The sequence below is a fragment of the Hippocampus comes genome, unplaced genomic scaffold, assembly GCF_001891065.2.
Source record: "Hippocampus comes isolate QL1 unplaced genomic scaffold, H_comes_QL1_v1.1 scaffold177, whole genome shotgun sequence".
NCBI classification, from domain to species: domain Eukaryota; kingdom Metazoa; phylum Chordata; class Actinopteri; order Syngnathiformes; family Syngnathidae; genus Hippocampus; species Hippocampus comes.
The window spans coordinates 1,260,123-1,286,286 of record NW_017806158.1 but is presented as its reverse complement, the minus strand read 5'-3'; the positions used below and the strand labels follow the sequence as shown (position 1 = coordinate 1,286,286).

The 26,164-nt window shown below is 41.1% G+C and overlaps 1 protein-coding gene across 2 annotated transcripts in view; it reads left to right on the top strand.

The window, feature by feature from the left end:
* Window positions 1-638: 638 nt before the first annotated feature.
* med13a (mediator complex subunit 13a) overlaps window positions 639-26,164 on the top strand; it is a 78,224-nt gene continuing 52,698 nt past the window's right edge. The window contains exons 1-3 of one of the 2 annotated variants that reach the window (XM_019895273.1): window positions 639-1,053; window positions 1,168-1,270; window positions 17,108-17,342. In XM_019895273.1, the coding sequence (XP_019750832.1) occupies window positions 1,205-1,270; window positions 17,108-17,342 (301 nt within the window). In that variant the 5' untranslated portion in view covers window positions 639-1,053; window positions 1,168-1,204. Of the gene's footprint in view, window positions 1,271-17,107; window positions 17,343-26,164 lie in introns of both variants that reach the window. The other variant, XM_019895272.1, reaches the window with a different exon arrangement.

The window sequence follows — 26,164 nt, the reverse complement described above, 5'->3', positions numbered from 1 at the left end:
TTTGTCTCAGACATGAAAACAACGCTGCAGTTTCCCTCGCTTTCCCTTTAGATTTATAGCGTTGTCAAATCAGATCAAATTGATTGAGGATTAAATGAATGTAAGTGATTTAAATGAATGAAAACAAAACAAAGAACTAATCGATGCATCTCGAGTGCACAATATCAATTGCAGATGCAACATCAAATGCGCTAGGTGGTGCACTATGTAAAGTGAGCAACTTTATAGGATTTGATATTCAGTAACGAGATCTGTTGCTCGGTAGCGCCACTTGCGCCGGCCCAGTGGCAACACACACCAGCACCGTGTTGTTACAGCCCTCATGACCGCGACAGTGTGAATTTCGCAAAACGCGGAATAAACGCTCATATTTTGACTTTCAACATAAAACTATTAACGAGGCAGGACACCTCTAGGCAGCCTGATATACCAATAAGCATATGTTGAAATGATGTAATATTATACTAACGGTTATATTTACATGAAAGTATTATTTTGATGCAAATAGTTTTTAAACAAAAAACGACTATGTGGTGAAGAATCTTGACCATAGATTTATTTTTACCGGAAGTTATCAGAACGTATCCTTCCAAAATGATGAAATCCGGTGTGCTTGACAAATCTTTGACCGCGAACGAGCCAATCGGCTGTGGAAGGCAGAAATGTCCCTGTGGCCGCCATTAAAGAAAGGAATCCATGAATTCAAATGGAAACCAACAGGAACCGAGGCAGAAATCATGAGCGGAATCATTGTTCGAATCGAGGCTGATGCCATTTTCAGCAGCTTTTACGGGGATGTATTTCGCTTTTAGAACGAATTTCGGCGTGGAAGAGTGCGACGGAATATTTTTTATTTTTTAACCTGAGACCGTTTTTAGGGCTAAGGGGGAGGGGGAGAGTTGCATCTGGGCTCTCCTTTTCTTTTTGTTTTATGAACATTTTTGTCTCCTGGAAATTGATTGAACTTGGGATGTTTTTGAGATGTCGCCCTGAATATCAGCGTAACCTATTTTGTCCTCTTTTAAACCCCGGCGGGTGAACTGCAATTGGAAGGTTGTTAAATAAACTATCCTCCAGCCAAATGTTGCAGAAATTATTACTCGCTGATTAAGCTTGAACATCTCAGAAAAGACAAATCTGAACATTGCCCTTTTATTTCCCGGGAAGTGAAATGATGGCGAGTTGGACCTCGGAGTGAAGAAGGATGAGTTCTTGTTTTGTGCCAAACGGGGCCAGCTTGGAGGATTGCCATTCCAATCTATTCTGTCTGGTAAGAGATTTAAAACTAAAGGAAAGCAGCCATTTTTAACTAGCCGAGCAGCGGCTAAGCTAACGTTAGCCTCGGAGGCATCACTTTGATAGCAGCTTAGCAAGGCTTACGGCCCGTCGACCTGACAACATTTTGGGACAACGAGATTCCCACTCCGCGAATGTTACAAGACAATGTTTCCATTGAACAAACACCTCGTCTCGTCTCGGGTGTCACACTACCATGCTCGTTACTACATCTCTACCGGATGTACTAAACTGTTGTGGTCACGCCACTCGCACGTTTTGTATTTTTAAATTTCTCGTCAAAGTAAACAGAGCAACAAATTAGCACGGAAATGAAGTATGATGGAAAGCAGAAAGTGCCACTCTGTGTGTAAAGTTTCAGTTTCTCTGAATGTCTTTTTTTTTTTTTTCCCCCAAAGTGGGTTTTTTTTTTAAATATTTTCCTTTGCTTTTAGTAAATTTCCACTGCCCCAAACGCACGAAATGCTTTTTTTTTTTTTTTACCCTCAACGTGGTTGTTGTTTTGAACTATTTCCATTCGCTTTGAGTAAGTTCCTACTGCCACAAGCGCACGAACTGCTTACTTTGGGAAAACAATGACAAAAAACTGTTGTTTATTTCTTTTTTTGCGGTAGTGACACGCGGTGTATTGGTTTGACTTAAAATCCTGACATTTGATTGTTTTCCGTGAAAGCATTTGTTGACAAATTCTAAAAAAAAAATTATGTTGTCTGTCATCATGTTCGCAAGTGGCTTAATCTCCTCCAGATTCTCGAGTATTCACACCAACTAGGACACAGAGGCCCCGGGCTGATTATTATATAATCTCTGGCATGCATTTCTAGACAGTACAAACATCCAGGTTGCTGCAGTTCCCAGCTTTTCTGTTGCATACTAAAAAGCTACTGGGAGTTGTCTTTGGCATCCAATGTGTTTATCTGTCTCTCAATATCTTTTCCCCTCATCACTCGGTCTAAGTTGTGGCAATGTGTTTGTCAGTTGACATTAGTCCAAGTAGTTGAGGGGCTTGCTTTCTTGGCTGTATCGTGCACAGTCGACAGAAAATGGAAAGGTCTTGCTCCCTGGCTGGATATTACTAATGATCTGTATCTGTTTAGGTTTTGTTTTGCGGCTAATTGACCTGTCTCCAGCCTTAACTGATTCGCTTGTAAATTAGCCACCTTTTATGTGCGCTTCCAAATGTTCTTATTGGAAGCCGCTGTGTTTGAGTTCTTCCTCCAGAGCTATAAAAACAGCAGCCAAATGACCAGTGACCAGAAAATGCAAAAGTGTACAGTACCCATAATATTCCAAACATTGTAGTGTTATAATAGCACAGTCTTTTACCACCAATTGACTCAGCTCCAGCTGTCCACCCCCAGAAGGTAACATTTCATTGCAAGAAAATCCCCACTCTCAGTTCTACTCTGTTGCGCATGGGGTGTGCACTGAACTTGTAATTACAATGTTTATGACAGCACTTGAAGGCTGCACTGGATACAGTGGACAGGCGAGGTCCAGGCTGGTAGAAGCCTGTCTGGCTGGCATTTTCCTGCGCACTGAGACTAAGCATAACACCACTACTGTTATGACTCGCACACAGAACACACTCTGCTTTGTGGTTTCACGAAGAAAGAATGCATGCACATTGCGTCGCCCCCTCCTCATTAGCGACTACTTTTAATTCAGCAGGATAACAGTACTGTATAGTACTTAGAATGACGTCAGCATCTCAGCTCACTTGGCAGCTTTTCGAATCAGGTAGATATTGTATGAAAACAATGTAGTTGTTGAATCTGTTGTTGAACTTCGGAGTAAATAAGGAATGCATGTTGGTCATATCACTTGTCTATTACATCGGAACTACTTATCCGTTTCTTCTGGTCTCCGTCATAAAAACCTTATGGGCCGGGCAATGTTTGATCAACATCTCCAACTGTCAAAAAAGTGTAAAAATAGGGGCCCGGGAAGCCCCAAGATTCGTGAAAATAAAAATAGAACAATAACATAAGATAAAATCAATATGATAAAGAGCATACTTGAACGTGTGCAAAAATGCAAGGCTTCAAAAAAGTGTGGCAATCGCGGAATGAGCAAGAAGCTTGAATTTCCCATATTTACAAGGTCATTATGTACTTGACAGAAAGAAGTGTTCAAGAATAAAGTGTTCAACATGCAGGGATGAATGGAAATTTGTCTACGATGATAGTTTTGAATAGTTGAGTTTTGGTCACTTTTATATTAATACAAAGTTTTGAAATGAATAATTGTTTTGTTCATGGTGAGTTCAGTCTGAATCAATTTTTTTTTTTTTTTTTCCCCCACAATCACCCAGCCCTCGTTTTGTGAGTCATTAGATGTTTCCTTTATGGTGATATGTCTCATGACATCTTGTTCATGCTCAAAAGCAAAACTCACAACGTGCAGGGATTAATACTTTGATGCTTGCCGGTTGAGATGCACCAAATTCTCCCAGGGGGGAGAGTATTTGACGAAATGTCCTTGATTGACCAATAGGTAAACGTCATGTTAAATGAAGCCATTGTTTTTATAGAGAAGGTTGAGACAATCTATGACCAAGTGTTCTGAACTCTGGTTTCCGTTGCCATTGTTGTATTGAGCAGAGTTGATGCTACCCTGGACACCCCCGCCCCCTCCTCCTTTCACAAGTGGAGGCCTTAACTGATGTAATGTTGTTGTTCTTTAGACAGCAGTCTAGTTGAATCAGAGATTGGCCTGGCATTTACCGTGTCCGCTTCACTTTTCTGAGGTTCAGAGTTTGAATCTCTGCTCCCGCTTTCCTGTGTTCGGAATTTCCATGTTGTTCTTCTGCTTGCATGGGTTCTCTGTGTATGGGTTTCCTCCAACACTGCAGACAGTAAGTACTTACATACTAGAAATACCAATAGTTTACGTCTGTACTCATACTTGAACATGGGGGGGGGGGGTGCTCCTATTTTTTGGACATTGATATTGTAAGGTAAACGCGGAAGAACGGATTTTGTGAGCCGACTGCAAATTACCCTCTGCAAACGGATGCACTTTGCTGGTGATGACAAACTTGGTGGTGCAACGATTAATCGACAACTAATTGCTAATTATTTTTTAATTTATTTTAAACAATGATATGTTAAGCTCCATTTATCCATTTTCTAATCCGCTTATCCTCACAAGGTTCGCGGGTGTGCTGGATGGAGCCTATCCCAGCTGTCTTCGGGCAATAGGCGGGGTACACCCTGAACCGGTTGCCAGCCAATTGCAGGAAACATTCAGATACATTTATTTATTTTTTTTATTTACACTTCTCCATATGCTCAGAATTTCAGCTTTTTGATAATAATCATCTGATTTTTGTAGTCGTCGATGAAAATTGACTCATAACTTTGTGTTGGTGCGCGCATTACAATGAGTTTCTTAACTGTAACTTGTTAGTGAGCTCATTATGCCCATAAGATTTTGTTATTGTTTCAGCTTATTGTGACCGGCTAAAAAACACAGAAGCCAGCCTGTCAAAGACAAGGAACTCCTTGACTTTTTATTCTGTGGGCCCATCCGGAGGTTTTACTTTGCAACAATATAATCTTATCGCAAGAGTTGCACTGAGGCGACTGGTCGTATTTGAGCAAGTGTAAGCCACACTTTTGTGTGGCGTGGGTGCGTGCGCGCACTTCTTTGGTGGTTCAAGCGGCTTCTTCTTCGGGTGGGCACTCAGACTAGGCTCAAAACATGCTTTTGTGCTCCAAATTTCCTCTTTTGCGCTCATAAATGTGGCACAGATCAAACGACATACCGCAGCCTGTGCCTACAGCACACAGAATGCCGGGGGTGGGGTTTTCTTCACAATTTTTTTTTTTCGATCGAATGTTTTGTTGAATGGATTTTGTATTGATATTGATCATTTGTCTATCGCAATGCATATTGATATTAACTTATCGGACATAGATAAAAGCCTTAAACTAAATTAAGTTTTGTTTGTCAGAAGCATAATTTCTTAATGTGGGATTATTATTATTTTATTTATTTACTTTTCCAAATAAAATGCATTTTTATCACATTTGCAAGACATAATGACACGGCAAGATTTGTACAAGGTATCATCGAGGATGTAAATATCAAAACTAATCACTACTTGTCATTAGTCTGACAAAAATTGGTGTCACTCCCATTTTGCCTCTTCAAAATGAATCACTTGTTTACGGACATGGTGCGGGGCAGAGTAGGGGATGTTGTCAATTGTGAGCTGGTGAAGCCCTTTGAGACTTTTTTTTTTTTTTTTTTGCTTTCTCAATACTGTAAATTGGACATGTCATAATTCTTAACCGCCAGTTCCATGAATGGATCTTTTAATTACGTTTGGAAAAATACCAACACTTGTTTCATGTTTGAACACGAGAGGAGACGAGTGAAACTTTTGCATCGAGGGGTGAGGGAGCGGCATCCGTGACACCGTTTGGTCAGCGTCACCTGTTGCTCATGTCATCTTGAAAGGCAAGAAGGCAGCTATTTGAACACACAGCCCCCCCCCCCCCAACCACCACTGAGATTTGCAGCAAAGTGGCCAGGGGGAAGGTGAACAGCTGGCAAATTCGGGTCGGTTTTGCATGTATCCTGTGGATTTGGTTTGAAACTGCCACCGAATGCAGCAGCAAAATGGCTGGCTTTGCCCTACAAACCAGAACCTGTACGCACAAGCCAACATTTTTTTTTTTTGACATTCATCGTGGGAGAAAGAGATTCCAAGGCTGTGCAGTGTACCGACATACTCTTGTGCACACAACCTCATTGTTAGCCAAAGCAATGTTTTGGCCATCTTACTGATTTGACCAAGTTTGAATGAGATTTTTTTTTTTTTAAATGTCATTATCGATATTGACTGATATGAAATACTTCAGCTAGGGGCAGTCACAAATGAATCTTTTAGAATCAGGTTTCCTATCGGTTGTTCTGTCCATCGCTTGAGTATTCGCCGCACTCCTAACTCCTCCCCACACCTGCTTTTTTTTTTTTTTTGTAACGTGTTTCACAGTGATAAGCACGCCTCTACAAATAACACTTAGGTTTGCCAAGGTTGATGTATATTAACACTGTTCTCACTTAAAATTAAACCATATTTCCATATTAATTAAGGCTGCTTCGATGGCCTGCGGTGGTTGTGAGGACTTACCCTCAAAAAATGAACTTGTGTAGCTGAAATTGATTGTGGAAGTGCAGGATGTTTTTGGCCTTATTCTTCAAAATCTGGCTCAGCAGGTTTCGTGTGTGTGCGTGTGTTATTTAAATGCATCAACCTTGCAGCTTTAGAGCTCACTTGACGTTTGGCTCAACATTCATGCGCCTTGAACACAAAATGTGTGACCCCCGTGCGCTTCATCATCCAAGCAACAGAGAAGACGAGATTACTCTTCAACTGCCAGCAGATGCCAAATTTTGGAGGTTGCAGGGATCGGTCTTTAGGTCTTGAGCGTATTCGTGTTTTTTCATGTGTAGTACTTTGATGTATTAATGTTATACTGTACGGTATATAGCTTATTTGTTTTTAAATCTTGAAATGGCCGCCCTGGTGCGTCAGGTCTGTGGACAGACACTATTCGAAATACCGAGAACTAAGCGGAGGTTCAAAGGCGATCGAGCCTTTTCCATTGTTGGTCCCTCTCTTCGGAATGACCTCCCGCTGAACGTTAGGCAAAGCCCCTCGCTGTCCATCTTTATAACTTGTCTTCAAACTCATTTTGATTCTTTGGCATTTGACTCAGAATGAGACTTGATTTTTAGTCATATTGTTTTTGTGCTTTCTAGTGTCTTCGTTATTGTTTTATTGTTTGTTGTTGCATTAATTATTTTTGCTCCATGTACAGCACTTTGTATAGAGCGGCGGTTGTTTTTAAGGTCTCAAAAATAAAGTTGAGTTCATTTTTTTAAAATGGACACTCGGAAGTTTAAGCGTTTGATTCTCCTGGGATAATAGTTTTACTTAAATTGTTATACACTGGCTTTTCATAAAATAATTACGACATCAGCACGATTAATCATTTTATTCCAGTTCTTCAATGTGAGCTGTGGGGTCCTCTTTGAAGGGATTCAACTTTTGAGTGCTCAAAAGAATGTAGTCAGTAGCGATTTGCCTCACGTGCACTTGCACTCTGTTCACTTTATCAGCAACAAGCAAAAACAAACAGTCACGTCTGTGTTTTCTTTCGGCCATCGCCGGATACGAGGCATTCTCACTGCCAATATAGTGTGGAACTGCACACTGTACTTGGAAGTCTCACGCGAAATATCTTTTTTCAGTCTAATTTTCCATTGTGGGAATTTTGTGTTTCAGGGGACTTCTAATGTAATGTCACTTTAAGACGATGACAAAATGTTTGTTGCTGATGTTATGTGATGAGAATAGTGGCAGCAGCATAAGCAGTACATTTAGTAGCTCACAAAACTGAGTCTACTCGCATTTTATATCTTTTCACGGGACCACTCTGAAGCAATGAGACTTTGCTTTTCAAAGCCGTCACTGTCCCTCTTGTATAATGAAGTCAATTTACTTTTACCCTCAAAATAACACAAGAGCACCGAATGTTTAAACTGCCAGCAATAAAAGTGAGCCCACCCCTCACTGAAAATGTCAATATTAGACCCAAAGTGTCAATATTTTCCGTGGCCACCATTATTTTTCCAGCTCTACTCGAACCCTCCAGGGAATGGAGTTCACTCGAGCTTCACGGGCTGCCACTGGAATCTTCTACCAGTCTTTCAAGATGTTATCACGGAGCTGGTGGATTTTAGAGACCGTGGGCTCTATTTTTGGGTCAAGTGCAAGTGTAGTGTCAGGCATAGTGTAAATTTGCAGAGGTGGGTTGCAAGCTTACAAGCCAGTGTAGAGTGGCAGATCTAAAAAGGGCGTTTTGCGCCATTAGCGGTGTGAACACAGACAACTTGATTCGCTGCCTCAAGGTCCGACATTAACGGTGGCCACAACGTGACTGTGTCGGCCCACCTTAAATTCAATTATTCTCTTCAGACTGGGCCACCAGTACAAATTTAATGAATAAATATGATAAAGTCAACACATTATTACTTTTTTAAAAAATATCCATGATTCAATATTTTTTGTTTTATCCACTTGAATTGATCAATCATCATTACTCCCTTCACCCCCGCTGTGCACATATCCTCGCGCCATTTGCTGACAAAAGTGTGCGGTGTGTATTTGTTCAGTGTTGTTTTTGTTCAGAGCCAGTGCCACTTCTGGCTGCGGCACCACAATTTGACCTTATGGTAGCAGGGCCACCATCCAAAAAGGCTTTCTGTCAGATCCCCTATAAAGTGGCTTCTCTCATCCCCTGTGAATGCCATGCACGAGAAGCGCACTGGTCTTGACATAGCGAAATAAGACACTGTTTTGCTGTCGTCCAGTGGCAGGTCTCAGCATGCGAGGTGCGTTTAAAAGGAGCTGCGAGCGGACCTCCATGGGCGGGTGATGTAAAGTTTGGAATAACGAGCTGATTAAAATGAATGGAAATAGAATGAATCCATTCCAGAACTAAGTCGCCTTTATGCACAGCCTGCACAAACGTACGACAGGGAGCGGACTGCAGGAGCCCCCCCTCCCGGGCATGGGTAAGCACGTGGCTTTGGGAACTTCCTGCAGAGCTGCCTGATGACTCGGCCGCACCACAGTTCCGGTGTTATGACCGCCACAGCGCATGCCCATCCCTGACATGTTCCAGGGTTTTCTCATGGCACAATCACTTGACGCTTGAGAGCCTGCTTGTACATGTCAACAGATTCGTTGGTGAATATCGCCGTATTTATTTACCATGCTTCCTCAAACCTCGATGACAAAGCACCTTGAGGCTGACAATTTTGCTCGTCAACATTGTGCATAAACAATATGGAGGAGAAAAGGTTCAACAAGGTGACTGTTGTTTACATCTCATTTGGGGAAACACATTGTAAATGAGACTGCCTTGTTTGACTTTTTTTTTTTTTGAGGCTTACAAAGCTATACAAAGACATTCTCAAAGTTTATCCATGCAGACGACTCAAGCAGATGCATCTGGATTTATTTAGAGTTATTCAAAGTGCCTGTCTGGCTGCTATCCACATATCCTCTAAGTATTCTAAATATGTAATTTTGCCAATTTAGATATTTTGAGTGGTGCTCTTCGTTTCATGATATCACCAGGATCTGTGCCGCCTATTTCTTAGCGTCATTTAAAACAGGCTCTGGGCCTGACATAACCCTGTATGGAATAAGCAGCACAAAAGATACAGTGGATCAGGGGTGTCAAACTCATTTTTATCGTGGCCCACATTTTAATTACCGTTTCCCTTGGAGGGCCGATATGACTGAAACCAAATTTTAAAAAAGTAAATAATGGTTTAATCAACTATTGTTTAAGTTAGTGTAATGAGGGGTTTGGTTACAATAAAATGCTTACAGTATGTCTCTTATTTAATACATAGGAGAATTTTAAATTTTGATAGAGATTTTAGCAAGCATTGTGGAAGTTGACATGTTTGATTTGCTTTCGCGGGCCACATAAAATGATGTGGCGGGCCAGATCTGGCCCCCGGGCCTTGAGTTTGACACATGTGCAGTAGATGTATAGTGTAGTTCAGAAATAGTACTTGCATGGGAAATGGAGCATTTGTCGTGCCCCGAATTGTGTCAAGCACAGCAACATCAGTCGTTAAAGAAAACATGTAAACACAGCAAGAAGTATAACCCAAGTGGAGCAGTGGAATTTCAGTGGTTGGAAAACAATCTTTTCTTTGACGCCGTCGACCACCAATTGATCTGGACTTTTATTATTTGTTACCATAAAAAGCATATGAAATTTAATTAATCTAGTTCACGGTCGAACTCCAACCAACATAAAACCTTTATTATCTGTACAGATAGTTCATGGTTTATGAAACATTAAGTTCTTAACAGCCATGCGAGTGTAAACATAAATTACTTTTGTTTGTAGTTAACTTCTATGAAGACTGACAAGGATATTTTTTCTCCCTGCGTTTCTTTCTCTCTCTTTAACATTAACCGCAGCAGTGATAATTCTACAGTTTACCGGCAGCTAGTCCCAGGGACTCACTGATCAGCAAAGTATGAGTCCCATTATGCATTTAGAGAGTCCCAAATTTCGAATTCTGAAATGGTCTACTTATTCAATTGCATATGATAATATCACAAACAACAACAACAATATACATTGATAATAGGTTTATTTCTTATAAACAAATGCTGCAAAAATTTAAATAATTCAGGCATACAAGATTAACAATGAACATCAGCAGCTGTGTACTCCAGGTTTATTCAACAAAATAAATGGATTAAAATATATTGTACTCATATGGCATCATGAATACAACATTCCACAAAATCAGAGTATTTTTTCCAATCTCACACTGCAAAGATTAATTTACTGGTAATCATTAATACAGGTACATATTGCTGTGGCTTGACATCCTCTTCCCAAAACAATGCATGTGTAATCTACTATCAATTTGCCGAAAAAATCTACCACACGCATTACTACACCTTGAGTCACAGGTGAGTTTAGTGATACGCCCTTCGGACGATTCATACGAAAAATCAGACTGGCATTCCCATTTCTTAAATGTCGTAATTAGTGGACCTTTGTGGGTTTTTTTTCGCCGCCATCTCAAACTGTCATCCGCGCGATTCCTCAGTTTGCGGACTAAAATAGCAACCCGCATGCGCACATAACGTTATCTGTTCCGCCCCGCCAACACTGAAAACAAAACAAAAAGAAAGTAAATTAGAAGAAACACACTCACACACCACAAACGCGCATACAGGCACAGTGAAATCGCGTTGATCACGCAGGAGAGATTCGATCGCGTACAGTCAACTCGTGTGCGGTGACTTTTATGTAGAGATAAGATCGGGCCGCCCGACCCGACCCGAAATTCGGGTCGGGCCTTAAAATGTCAATCATTGCCTCGGGTTCGGGTCAGGTCGGGCTTCTCTCTCGCTGACTTTTTTTTCGAGGCCGTCAATAGTTTTGGCCAGAGAGACCGTGGTTCGCACAACAACAGAAGTCGCCTCATCACATCACGTAGTGTACTAAACTCTTGCAATTACAATTCAAAGAACTCCTTCCTGTCTCTGTCTATGATCCACCCATCATTATTCTTTTTTGTCTCTCTCTCTCTCTCTCTCTCTCTCTCTCTCTCTCTCTCTCTCTCTCTCTCTCTCTCTCTCTCTCTCTCTCTCTCTCTCATTTCTTAAGGACGTACTGCTGCGGTGATTTACGGCCCATTTTTCAACCCGTCAAAATGACGGACGGCCTTAAATTTTCCCCGTCCACTCTTAAAAAAAAAACCGTCAAATGATAGAAAATTGTCGGATAATGAAACCTCTTCAGAAACAGAAATATAAAAGATGTAAATGTTTATACAGTCTTGTTTAACTTACCGTTAAACGATACGTTAAAATAACGCTATGGAAACGACACGCTACCGGTAACGATCGTTACCGTGAAATCCTCAGGCCTGCCGTAGTTTTTTTTTGTTTTGTTTTGTTTTGACTGAGAAATTTCCTTGCGTCCCAAAAACGCACATTATTTGGAACTGTGCGTCCCGCGGGAAAATTATGCGTGTCGGACGCAGGACGCAGAGGTAACGAGATGGCTGCTGTAACACGGGTGTCAAAGCGAGCCGCTCTAAATTCAGTAAATGACAATCTCATGATAGTTAACTAACAGCGAGCCAGACGGAGGTTGTCTAGTTTGCAGTTGAGCTCGCTCCCTTTAACTTGTGGAGGCCCGAAGTGATCATTTGCCGTTTACTGCCAGTTGACAAACATCTTTTGATGTGCATTAACACCATCCACCGTAACGCACATCAAAAGATGTTTGCTCCTGCAATGTGTTAATGATTTGATGCCGGCTGAAATGATCGCAAATGGCTCATGCGCCCTGCTGATAACTTGCGTGATGTGATGGTTCAACTTCCCAAATCGTTAAACTTCGGATGTTTTTTTTTTTTTCAGATTGTTTTTTTTTTTTTTATAAAATTCCAAATTATTCAACCTTTGGTGATGTCAAATCTTGTACAGTACAACTCTGCTCGACATTTATCAGTTATGTGATTATATTTTTGGAGTCCTTATACTGCACAAACAAGTATTTTGACTAGTATGGCGGTGGTGACTCGTAAGCATGAACCAAGCATCCAATCAGAATTCTCTGACATCATCCCTTAACAGTTAACAAGCCTGTAGGGGTTATGATATGCTGTGATTGACTAACCCTCTTTTAAGCCTTTGAGGGACAGCTGTTACCACAGTGGAGAGTTTATCATGGTATCGGGTTACAGGTTATCATTATTGGTGCATGAAAGGGTTAATATCCTTTTTTTTTTTTTTTTTTTTTTAAGCATCTCAGCATTCACACTTTCTTTCTTTGAGATTGCAATCATGTTATCAGAAATCAAATCTACTGCAATGGTGGTTACGCCGTAGCACATACTGACTGATAAGAATAGTTTCAAGGCTCCAGGTTAACACCGCCCTCCACCTTTTTTTTTTTTTTTTTTTTTACTAGGAGCACAGTTGCCCCTAATTGAAAAATGTTGAATCAAGTTGCAAAGTTAATATTCACATTTCCTCTTATTTGTTGACAGTTTTTCTAATCATACACAGCGACTCAACCCTGAAGAGAATTTCACGCCTTGTTTTGACAGGACCGTTTCCTCACACAACGATTTGGACTCATTATTAGGATTTGGATTACACATCGCAATGGCATGTCACAATCTCCCTGCAACACTGAAAATTTTTTTTTTTTTGATGAGGCACTTAGAGAGCTCATGCTGTTCCAATGTTTGAAGTTCTCGATACTCCCTTTTTGTGAAGTCACATCACCGTAAGTAGTTGTGTAAAAAGACGACACCCTGTCACTTGACACATAAAACATGCAGTGTACTTCCAAGTACAAATGGAATGTAGCATTGAACAGAACACCGGTGCTGAAATGTGTCATTCATACTGAAATTTATCACACACAGCTGCACCCATCATTGAAGTAGATCAGTGTCAGTTTGCGGCTGTACAAATTCTTTTGCAATGTATCGACGCATCAGCGGACCACTTTGACAAAGTTTAGAGCGATGGACTCAATCCCGGGCTCCTTGTCTTAACCTTTTAAAGGAAAGCGGTTACTACAGTGGACATCTTATCATGTTATCAGTTTATGGGGTGCATGAAAGGGTTAAAGGAAACGTGACGTTATTCAACAAGTCTGTTTCTTAGTTGAAGTTTTTCGCTCCGGTGTCACGCACGGAGCAACATTTGCTGCCTGTGTCTATTTGACATGATGTAATAATGGCTTTGATTTGAACGGCCTCTAAATATACTTTGCAGCAACGAACTGCTTGTTGCTCACTGTCAGATGTTGCAAACCCAAAGTGGTTCCAAATGACTCACAAAGCAATGCCTCTTAAGTAAACTATGGTACCTCCTTTCTGTTTGCCGCCATGTCACTGTTCAGAGTGGCAAACCAGTTAGTCAGCAACAAAAATAAAAAAATATGAATACTCATTTTTCAAATGGCAACTTTAAAGGTCACACAAGCTCGAGCGGATTAAAACTGTATTCTCATTGTTTCGAATTTTAGGGGTTAGGTGCAAATATTTGGGCGGCCCGGTGGGCAAGTGGTTAGCGCATTGACCTCTCAGTGCAGAGGTTGTGGGTTCGATCCCGGCTCGGGCTTTCCTGTGTGGAGTTTGCATGTACTTCCCATGCCTGCGTGGGTTTTCTCTGGGTATTCCAGTTTTCTCCCACATTCCAAAAACATGCATGGCAGGCTGATTGAACACTCAAAATTGTCCCGAGGTGTGAGTGTGAGCGCGGATGGTTGTTCGTCTCAATGTGCCCTGCGATTGACTGGCAACTGGTTCAGGGTGTCCCCTGCCTACTGCCCGAAGACAGCTGGGATAGGCTCCAGCACCCCGCGCGACCCCTATGAGGATAAAGCGGATCGGAAAATGGATGGATGAATCCAAACATTTGCGGTCAGTCTGGAGCCCTGAGTTCTACTTTATCCTCATGTGTAATTGTATGCTCATGGTGTTGCCCAATCGGAGGCCTCAGCAATATCTACCCCCACCCACCAGCAGTGCCATCATCACAACTAACACCGCAAATCTCCCATCTTACCCCAAGCCAGGAAAGACCACTGCTTTGGCACAACCACGGCTAATAGCTTGTTCAGGCCCGCTGCTTTCGCAGTTAATATCTCCCCAGAATTAAAATGGATTAATTGCTGGAATATACAGAGGGACAGCCTGCTAACTCAGCCTGAACGGCATGGAAATGAACTGGCCGTATTGGCACAGATCAGTTCATATGGGAGTCGATAGCTGAAGGAGATGACATGTCCTATGTGTCTGTTTTACTTTTGCCAGTGTTCAGCCTGACAAGGGCTTTTGAGCTGCAGTGGAGCCTTATGTTCCATCTTTAATACCTAATGACCCTGCTGCTGATTTACTTCCCATGAGATGGTTTCATGTATGTTTATTTCACTCTGTTCAAGCCAGGATGCATTTGTTCAACGACAAGCGCTCCACAGCGCTGGCCAATAATGAGGATTAAAGTTGTGCGAGCATGTTTACGCTATTTACATGTTTCATACATCTTGTTCCCGGTATTCTAGATTGTTCACATCCCCCCCCCCCCCCATGTTTAGTTGCCTTTGTACTCGGACTATTCTATTCATTGTGTAGTGATTGATGACTTAGTAATGTAATATTTAGTGATTTGTGTATTTGAGCAAGCATGGGCTATTGTATTCATAAACATCCGTTTGCCACAGAGATTATGTGTGTGTGTGTGTGTGTGTGTGTGTGTGCGTGTGCAGAGCAAGTGGAGGCTTTATTTGGCTCATTTTCAAGTTTTGCATTTGGAGTAGTACTTGATATCCCCCGCGCATAACTGCACTTTCATTCAAAACACAGTTTTTACATTTCGAGCAAAAAGACAGTATCAAAAAGGAGAGTGACATTGGTTTCATAATTGTGCATACATGCGACAATGCCTTTCCAGTTTTATCACATAATTTTTTTTTTCACTATTCAATGAATTATGTATAAAATAGGAAAATAACCCACAATAGGGGATGCCCCGGTACAACTTTTTCACTTCCGATGTGCAGCCTTGCGTATTGGCCGACACTGATCTGACACGATATCAGCATGAAACGTACATGCTTTTATTCATCATTTTGTAGAATGTATTGTTTGAAAAAATTTCAATCAAATGATTTTACTCAAATAGAAAACAATAGTCAGCCATTGTAGCTGTGAGAAAAACTCAGCATTTATTCTGACGTTTTATGTATGAAATTGAATTTAAACATCAGGATATTCCACAATTGAATAGACTACATAAAATATATATTATAATATAAAAATAATCTCAATATGTCCAATAAATACAGTTTAAACCTTTAAGGTAAAAAAATAACAATTCAAGCTCACTCCAGGTATTATTATTATTATATTCCTTTAGTATATGGTGGGAATAACATTTGCTTTTTCCACATGGGCGCAATACCCTTTTGAACTTCTTTATGCATCTTCGGTATAGTGCATATTTTTATTGACAATTTAGTGAGAGGATAGGAATGCAGTGATGCTTGACGTGCCCATTTAAGTGTTTAAACCTGTGGGATTTTGCCACACTTTGAAAATGTTTCGGAGCGCGTTGGTTGTTTGAGGGGGCAAGAGTTTTGTGATTTTTGCCTCCCTAGTCATGGAGGTGAAAATTCTCATGCTGGTTTTTTTTTTCTGTGATGCTGCTTCAGTGAGTGATGAAGTTGGTCGTATAAAACTTGACTTGCCACCGCGGGAAACAAGTTATGTACTCAGTCAGCTGCTCAAGAAAAAAAATACTACCACACGGCTGACATCACTCTTACTCTTCGCTACTTTGTGAGCACCCTTGATGTTAGAAAACAACGTTTGGATCACAAATTGTAGGCTCTGCATGCTGGATGCGGGTGACAGAAGTCCTCGAGCGGGCACCGAATTAACTGCTTGTATCAGAGTGCTTATATCGGACATTTTACATGCAGTCTGATATAATCGGATGTGTGTTTTTATTATTTTGCTGATATTGGGCCGAAATATATCGGATTGTGACATTGCCGATCGCAAAATGCGATCACCTGCAGCTCGTGCTTTGCAGCCTGCAGCCAACTAGAGACCAGCCTCTGTGCAGTGTTGCGTCTCCTCCCCCTTTCTTAAACACTGCACATTATGGACCAAAACAGTAAATGAATCATAATATACACTATGCTTATTCATTTTTCTGCAATATCAATTTAAAATAATGTTCTGTTTTTGTATGATAAATTGCTGAAGAAATTTGGATACTTTTTTTTTTGGTCTGATTCTGGTCTGATTCACCAATTGATTGAAAAAATAATAGACATTTATTATAATATATTATTATTATTATATAAATATGAACATAACCTATTGTGAGCAGCTCTAAAATTGAAAAAGGTGCAGCTAATGTGATGGGTATTGGATTTCACTCATGGAAGGGTCATTATGGGAATAGGCAGCATAAAACCCTGATCGGAACACCCCTCCATATTCACTATCAACCAAATGAAATTTTAGTCCCTAAAAAGTAGTTACTCTGCTTTACCTCGACCACAGCAATTTTATTTGCAACCGTAGTTAGTTGCATGTCAGCCCTCATGCATGTGTTGCCTTGATTGTTGCATTTCAACCTGAGCCAACTGATAACATACAACACCAACAGATATGCACACTAACCATCTATTTTCCCCTCCCCTTGCAGGCTGACTTGACAGGAATCAAATGGAAGAGGTTTGTTTGGCAGGGTCCCACCTCTGCACCCATCCTCTTCCCGGTGACGGAGGAGGACCCCATCCTGTGCAGCTTCAGCCGTTGTCTGAAGGCAGACGTGCTGAGTGTATGGCGACGCAGCCAGCGGCAGGGTCGGCGGGAAATTTGGCTGTTCTGGTGGGGGGACGACCCCAACTTTGCTGATCTCATCCACCCCGAGCTTACTGGTGAGGACTGCTTGATGTACATTCCCAGTATGGCGTTTCTTTACTGCACAGTAGTACGTGTTGTTCCTTATGACATCCAGACGGGCGAGATGGGACTTTCTAGGGTTTGAGTGTGTGCGAGAGTGAGTGTATAATGTACTTTGCAGCTCATATCACATCAAAGTCTGTTTACAGGTCTTGGGAAGTGCAACTGCATATGTGATAAAAGTATTTTATGGCTGCACTGGAAGCCGCAGGAATTCCAAAACACTTTAAAAATGAAAATCTGGGGTTATGAACGTTGACTTGAAAGTGAGTTTAGTGCTACTTTAGTTGCAACTGCGCCTCCATGCCAAACACTCGTGTACCCGAGACAGTTTTATATGTATGGTAGCACTCATGTTTTGACAAGGAAGGCTTAAGTGCCAAAAAATGCAAGCCTCTGCATCCATTAATTCGCTTGCTTTTTTTTTTTTTTTTTAAATCAACTCTCATTGTTTGTTTTGACTGTGATAAAAGTGCAACCCTTTTAACTAAATCACAGTAGTTTTGGTTGCATTTGCAAATTAGGTGACTAAAGAAGACAGACACTAAATGTGATTCACTACCCTGGCAAGGAATACAATCTATGAATATGAAATCAACACTTCCCTTACGACGTCACCATTCGTTGGGAGTCACTCAAGCCAGAAGAATGATAGCTGTAAAAAGATAACGGAAAGTGTAAAGGTTTTGCAGCTTCTGTATCATAAAAACATGAAGATAAATCACACTGCCATGATAGGTTATTGGTTGTACAGTGAAAAACGATACAGGTTTCAGTGCCTGTCAGGTGGGCACAGGGGATAGCCTATAAGTCGGCACCACGGGGAAATGTAAAAAAAAAAAAATCTGTGACTGATGAGGCAGCCAGCCACACTGGTAGTGCCAGCACCTGTAGGGCACCGCTGTCTCCGTGGAGACGGTGGCTATCATGTGGTCTCATTTTCACATTAGTGTTTGAGAAGTGCGGGGGGCTCGTATCATTGTGAGTACTGCCATGCAGCACACTAAACAGAGCATGTGTAGCTATTCTACAGAGAATGACCAAGAAATGATGCTGATGTAAAACTGCGCTCAGCTCCATCTTAACTCGAGCGCAGCGCACAGGTGCAACCATGTGGAAACAAGGAAACTGCGTCCACCCCTCTTTAATTCTCCCCCTTGTCACTAACGGTAACATTAGCGCTTAGAGCGGGAAGAGGCCATTTGTATTCATTCTCTCGGCCATGTTGATTGAACTTTGGAGGCTGAGCTAAGCCAAGCCTTTGTATCACTGCCCTTCATTAGTGGACACTGTGGCTGAAATGGACTTGGAATGAAACGTGAAGGCTTCGATGGGCGACCCATTCAGGTCCAGGCATTCCCAGTTATAACCTGAAGCGTATGGCTCAGGTCTAATAGTGAGTGCTTACATTTGAAGGCAGAGTGGGTGGTCTAAAGGAGCTATATTAGGGATAATCTTTAAACCCCAGCTAGGGTTTAACACATGCTTTGGGCAGGTTCACACCAGAAATTTGATGATTGAATATCGCCAAGAGCAGCTCTACCTCTTGGGATTTGGAAATGATGAGTCATCCTTTTTAAGGACTTGTGGCTTTTGATGTGCTTTTTTTAAACTAGACCGATAATCATTTTGAAAACCTATATTAATTCATTTGATGGCACCTGATGCAAACATACGCAATCTCTGTTCCTCCAGCTGAACCCAATGATTTGAGGGCTCTCAGGCGTACGTGCATGCGTGTGTGCGCGCTTCGGCTATTTGCTGATTTTTTTTTTTTTTTTTTTCTTAACCCATCATCTGTTATTGGAGAGTTTCTGTAATGGGGCAAAAGTGTGATTTTGTTTTATTTTATTTATTCATTTATTTTTTACTGTAGCAAAATACTGTCGACAGCAGGAATGTGTAACTTCAATTATGGAGGTGGCCCACAATTTTTCACTTGCAGCATGTCTCCCCTCCAAAAAGTTAATAGTGGAAAAAATCGAATAAAATGAAAAAAAAGCACATTTTTGGGGGGAGGGCTGCCAGTTGCCCATCCCTGTACAGTGTACGTCATATTTATTGTATCGTATGATCTCTTTAATTGAAACAACGCATTTGCCCTCAGCCGTAACCACGTCTAAAAGAACAACTAAATGCTCCCTCCACCAAACTTCCACAGTCGAAGGTCTGCCTACACACACACACACACACACACACACACACACACACACACACACACACACACACAAGGCCAGTCTTCCAGTGATCTGATCGCCTATATCGAATCTTATGTTGGGCGAAGCCTACCTACAGTCATCAGAATAGAAGTTTAGCATTTACCTCCGAAAGACTTTAATAGGAAGTGAAACAAAGCTGCAGCCTCGACGAATACAGCAGTCTGTATGCAACTGTTGAGTTCCGAGCATCCCACTGCACTTCATACTACAATGCAGAGCGACAAGAGCCACAGGTTCTTCGTTGAAATCATTTTGAAAAGGTAATTTGTGAAAATGTTTACTGTTTTCAGTCTTTTGTATTGCATGTTTTGAAAGCAGCTACGTTGTTTCTCAAGAGCAAGCTCTGCTCGCTTATTAACGAATGAACTTTAATATTTTTAGATTCAAATCACACATCGTCCATGTTTTTTTCTGTATTTCCAGCCTTATATCAAGCTTTAGCTGCAATTTTGGTGGTTACCATGCAAATCTGCTTCTTTCCTCTCATTTTGGCAAGCTGAAATGGCACTCGTTCCCCCTTCTCTTCAACTCTCATTAGATTAGCGGCCTGTGAAAGTCTTTTAATTTTGACCGAGTGCCATTTCTGTAAACCAGTGTGCCAGTAATCCCTTCTCTCCAGGGACATGGCTGGAGAAGGAGTTGGGCCAAAGAGATGAGGGTCGTCAAGAGCGGAAATTTGAGGAATCTTTTAACGTCGCACACTTTTAATCAATCACTCTTGAGGGAAGGTGAGGGTAACAAACGACCAAGCGCTGTTTTAACATCGTCGGACAATCAGCCCTTACTCTTACTGACACAATGAGAAAAATCATTCTAATCTTCCCCTGGCCTTGCACTGAAATTGTTCCTAAAAAGTGAATACAATTGCTGGATTAAATGGCAGCCCTCCCCCTCCCATAGGTGGGGGAATATGCATGTATTCTTATGCAAATACAAAGCTCTCTTCATCGACCTCTCCCCTCCAAAGCTGTTGCAGTCTTCTGACCAGGGGCATCCAAAGCAAAAGATAAATGGCTGCCTTCCCCGCCTCCCTAAAGACACACTGATCTTTTCAGCACAGGAATTCGCAATGGGTGTCTGTGTGTGGGAATAGTTTCTTCATGGTATGCCTCCTAAGTTCATGGTAGTTTGCCTCGGTTCTTTTTTTCCCCCACTCGAGTCCCAGTGGCATTTGGACAACGTTTTGATTGTGGTGTACATTAGTGGTTGTAGGGCTCGACATCAATGAGTCTAGCCCGGCAGATTTCTTTCAAAGTCGCGATCTTTCGTTTCACACACAAACGCGGTCTATTGATTTCAAATTTGGTTTATGTACGCATCCTTTAATTGTACAGTGTTGCCAAAAACGATTACACAACTATGAAAGTTGAGCAAAGCAAAATTTTGAATGCAAAATAAAACTGTCTGGATACCATTCCCAAGGACAACATGAGTGTGTTGTCTGAGTCTATGTTGCTGTTGAGAAGACTGCATTTCAGGAGAATCACTGTTTTGACTTTCCTTGCCATTCTTGACTTTTCTATTGTGTGAATTTCTATTGTGTGAATTTCAGAATATTTGGAAGACCTCCACCACAATTGTTGTCATTACATAATTTAATCGTAAAAATCCCTGTCTGAAAATGTTCAGATCTTTAGAAACAATACCCCATGAGACCTTCATCAATTTGCTTGTTCTCCAGATCATCGGTAATGAGGAACAAATATGGTTGTTCAACTGCTATTTGTGCCATCTTAGCCTCGGCCACATTCATCGCTGCCATCACACAGTCTTCTATCCCACTAAAGTCTGAAGAATACATTCACCAGAATGTCTCGGATGCAATAAAGAAGGAGACGATGACTAAGACACGGAATGCCATTCTTCAATTTGATACAATTAGCTCTACAATGCCCACGTTTGAGTGTTATCCACTCCCATGACATGTCTTCATTTCCAACATTTAAATACTTAAAAACAACTTTTTTTATGCTCACTAAGCCTGGACAGCAGTACTGAAAGATCCTCCTTGAGCAGATGCAAGTACAGCATTGTTAAGCCAACATGTGGTATACTCCACCCCTTTCATTCAATTTCCAAGCCAAGGATGGCCAATTTTCCCAAATCACATGGCTGGTCTCATACAAGCTCTTCTCGGAGTCTAAAATGCTTAATTGTTGTAATCAGGCGCTGGTGTTTTGACTGCTCAAATACATCCATATCTTACTTATTGCATCTAATGACATTTTCATTAAAAATGTTTTTTTTTTGGGGGGGGGGGGCAATTAACACAATAATACAAGAAAATCAAAGGTCCAACGCTTTGTGTCTTTTCACACACATCTGCAAGAGCGGAAATTTGAGGAATCTTTTAACGTCGCACACTTTTAATCAATCACTCTTGAGGGAAGGTGAGGGTAACAAACGACCAAGCGCTGTTTTAACATCGTCGGACAATCAGCCCTTACTCTTACTGACACAATGAGAAAAATCATTCTAATCTTCCCCTGGCCTTGCACTGAAATTGTTCCTAAAAAGTGAATACAATTGCTGGATTAAATGGCAGCCCTCCCCCTCCCATAGGTGGGGGAATATGCATGTATTCTTATGCAAATACAAAGCTCTCTTCATCGACCTCTCCCCTCCAAAGCTGTTGCAGTCTTCTGACCAGGGGCATCCAAAGCAAAAGATAAATGGCTGCCTTCCCCGCCTCCCTAAAGACACACTGATCTTTTCAGCACAGGAATTCGCAATGGGTGTCTGTGTGTGGGAATAGTTTCTTCATGGTATGCCTCCTAAGTTCATGGTAGTTTGCCTCGGTTCTTTTTTTCCCCCACTCGAGTCCCAGTGGCATTTGGACAACGTTTTGATTGTGGTGTACATTAGTGGTTGTAGGGCTCGACATCAATGAGTCTAGCCCGGCAGATTTCTTTCAAAGTCGCGATCTTTCGTTTCACACACAAACGCGGTCTATTGATTTCAAATTTGGTTTATGTACGCATCCTTTAATTGTACAGTGTTGCCAAAAACGATTACACAACTATGAAAGTTGAGCAAAGCAAAATTTTGAATGCAAAATAAAACTGTCTGGATACCATTCCCAAGGACAACATGAGTGTGTTGTCTGAGTCTATGTTGCTGTTGAGAAGACTGCATTTCAGGAGAATCACTGTTTTGACTTTCCTTGCCATTCTTGACTTTTCTATTGTGTGAATTTCTATTGTGTGAATTTCAGAATATTTGGAAGACCTCCACCACAATTGTTGTCATTACATAATTTAATCGTAAAAATCCCTGTCTGAAAATGTTCAGATCTTTAGAAAATATACCCCATGAGACCTTCATCAATTTGCTTGTTCTCCAGATCATCGGTAATGAGGAACAAATGGTTGTTCACAACTGCTATTTGTGCCATCTTAGCCTCGGCCACATTCATCGCTGCCATCACACAGTCTTCTATCCCACTAAAGTCTGAAGAATACATTCACCAGAATGTCTCGGATGCAATAAAGAAGGAGACGATGACTAAGACACGGAATGCCATTCTTCAATTTGATACAATTAGCTCTACAATGCCCACGTTTGAGTGTTATCCACTCCCATGACATGTCTTCATTTCCAACATTTAAATACTTAAAAACAACTTTTTTTATGCTCACTAAGCCTGGACAGCAGTACTGAAAGATCCTCCTTGAGCAGATGCAAGTACAGCATTGTTAAGCCAACATGTGGTATACTCCACCCCTTTCATTCAATTTCCAAGCCAAGGATGGCCAATTTTCCCAAATCACATGGCTGGTCTCATACAAGCTCTTCTCGGAGTCTAAAATAACGTGTCAAATACATCCATATCTTACTTATTGCATCTAATGACATTTTCATTAAAAATGTTTTTTTTTTGGGGGGGGGGGCAAATTACACACATATACAAGTAAATCCAAAGTCCAACGCTTTGTGTCTTTTCACACACATCTGCTGAAAGTAATAACATGCAAATGATTGCAAAGAGACGGTGAACTATGCAGTGAGAGATAAGTGCCACATTATACACGATGTCTTCAGATGTTCTGGGCTGATGAACAGTAATGCTAAGTGTTCAAGCCACAGGGCTTGGGCTTAGCTCGTTGAGGTACCCATGCGGAAATGTTACCAAAAGGGCACGAATGTGCTTCCAGTTATTGACAAATCTATACTGGACTCACTGTCTATGCAATGCAGACAAAGTTTAACTGTAGCTTCGCATGGATCGTTGCATTTAACAACCAGCTCGGCATTGCTCTGCTGCACTGAGCTGCCCCCCCGCCCCCTCTTAGTTACATTTCTACTTAGCCACGACGCAACAAACAGCTCCTTCCATGTCGTGACATTTTTATTTTTAATTCAATGCGAAGGGGCGGTTACCCCACCACTTAGAAAATAATCTCCGGCATGGGTGTCGGAGCACACACATTTTTATCACTCCTGAATGGTTGGTCATCTTAAGAGAATGCGAGAGACGGAGAAGATGATGAAGGGAACAAGGGCTGCATTTTAAAGTGCTCATCCTTCGCTACTCTTAATGATTACTTGTGCTGCATCCATGCATGTGATGATTAGGGAAAGAAAAGCTTCATTTAGTCATACACGCTTTCTTTTTTTTTTTTTTTTTGCCACCACTTTTAAGATATGCGCTTCCAAACGGCATTTTATCACATCCTGTGAGGCTGAGCCCCACTTCACTTGGACAGGTCAATCCAATCTTTGCGTACTCAATGAAGGTCCCACTCCTATGAGCTCAAGAAAACAAGCATTGCTAATTTTTTTTTTTTTTTTTTGCCACCACTTTTAAGATATGCGCTTCCAAAACGGCATTTCATCACATCCTGTGAGGCTGAGCCCCACTTCACACTTGGACAGGTCAATCCAATCTTTGCGTACTCAATGAAGGTCCCACTCCTATGAGCGCAAGAAAACAAGCATTGCTAATTACCCCTAGTTGTGTAAATGGTGTTTGACTGTGTGGAAAATTGTTCATTACAGATGGTACTTCAATATTTACAAGAGACACACTTCTGTATAATTGAGAGAGTGAATAAATATTTGTGCAAAGGTGGCTTCATGCTTCCAAATCATCCTTTTGTTCCTGCCTGAGCTCAGCAGACCGTCCAACTCGCGCCAATGTCGTTTGGACACATTGTAAACTTAGATTCAAGTTGCATGAAGTCAAATTCATATCATTTTAATCAGAATGTTCATCTTGAAAGTAAAATTGTGCTCCTTCAGTCCTGTGCAGCCATGGTCTTAAAATAACAAATTTTCGAGGCATACATTTTTGTGTGGACCAGTTTTGGTGGTCGACCACAACTGAGTTGGTCGACTTTTTTTTTTTTTCCCCAGCCCTCCTTCAAACAAACACATATTTGAACATAGACAAAAAGTGCCAGTCTAAAATATACTCTAGTGTCTGTTTTAGATATATTTATATTCTTTAAAAGGCGGGCCCAGTAGGGTGCCATATAATGTCTGCGTGCGAGTGTCTGAGCATGAGCTGTGGCTGACAGCAGCTTCTGCATGAGTGTGTTTTACTCCTCCCCCAACGTTCAATAAATTGCCGAGAGGTGCCTGGGCGACTGTGGGCCTCCCCTTCCTCATGTTAGGGGGCATTAAGGGCAAGTTAAGTATGCTGTAAAATCCATAAAAATGATCGTTCCTTTAAAGAGCGTCTACATACTAGTGTAGGAATGTTTACAGCGACATAAAAACATGCTGGAACACTTTTTGTTATGCAGTTGATTTTATTTAGTTGTATTTTTTTTATTCCCTCTGCAGCTTGGACTATGTCTGCTTGGGTCAGTAAAGAGGATGCAATGCCTTTTGGTTAATACCTTTGCATGTGGGCACAGTCCTTCCATTAGCCTAATAACACACACACTCAAGGTGACCCATAGCATCATTAAAGAGGACTATCAACCTGATTTCATAAAACTATGCAATTTTTTTCTGTTTAATTTTTTTATTATTTTTTTAGTGCTAGAGACACTCTCCCATTGTCTCACTTGGCTGTGATCACACAGACACTGTTACTGTCTATCAATGATAATTAGACATTGTGACACCCCTGCCTGAGGATACTAAGATTAACTTTCTTTTGAAACTTGATGTGAGACCTGAGAGTGATTAATGCATAAATCCAGTTCATCGAGTAATTCAAAAACATATTTGAGGTTTTGCGCTCAGGGTAGGGCTGGGAGATTTGGCCAGAAAATAAAATCTCAGATTTTTTTCCACCCCCAAAAATCCAGAATTTAAGATTCAAATGAGTTTTTACTACGTTAATGAAAATGAAAAAGCAGCAGTTTATGATGTTGTTCAAAACTTGGATAAACTACCCTTTAAAACGCAATCCTTAAAGATCCTACAAAATCAATTCATGGATTTGTTTGTTCATTATCCATGTTTGAAGGTAATTGCTGAAAACATGAACAGGCTAACTAGTTTATATTTTTTATTTTTTAAACCATTCTGTGTTCCTAATTTTTTGGGAAGTTTGGCTACTTTTGTTGCTCGCCCAGCTTTATGTTAGATTATCCTAGAACAGTGGTTCTCAAAATTTTTACCAA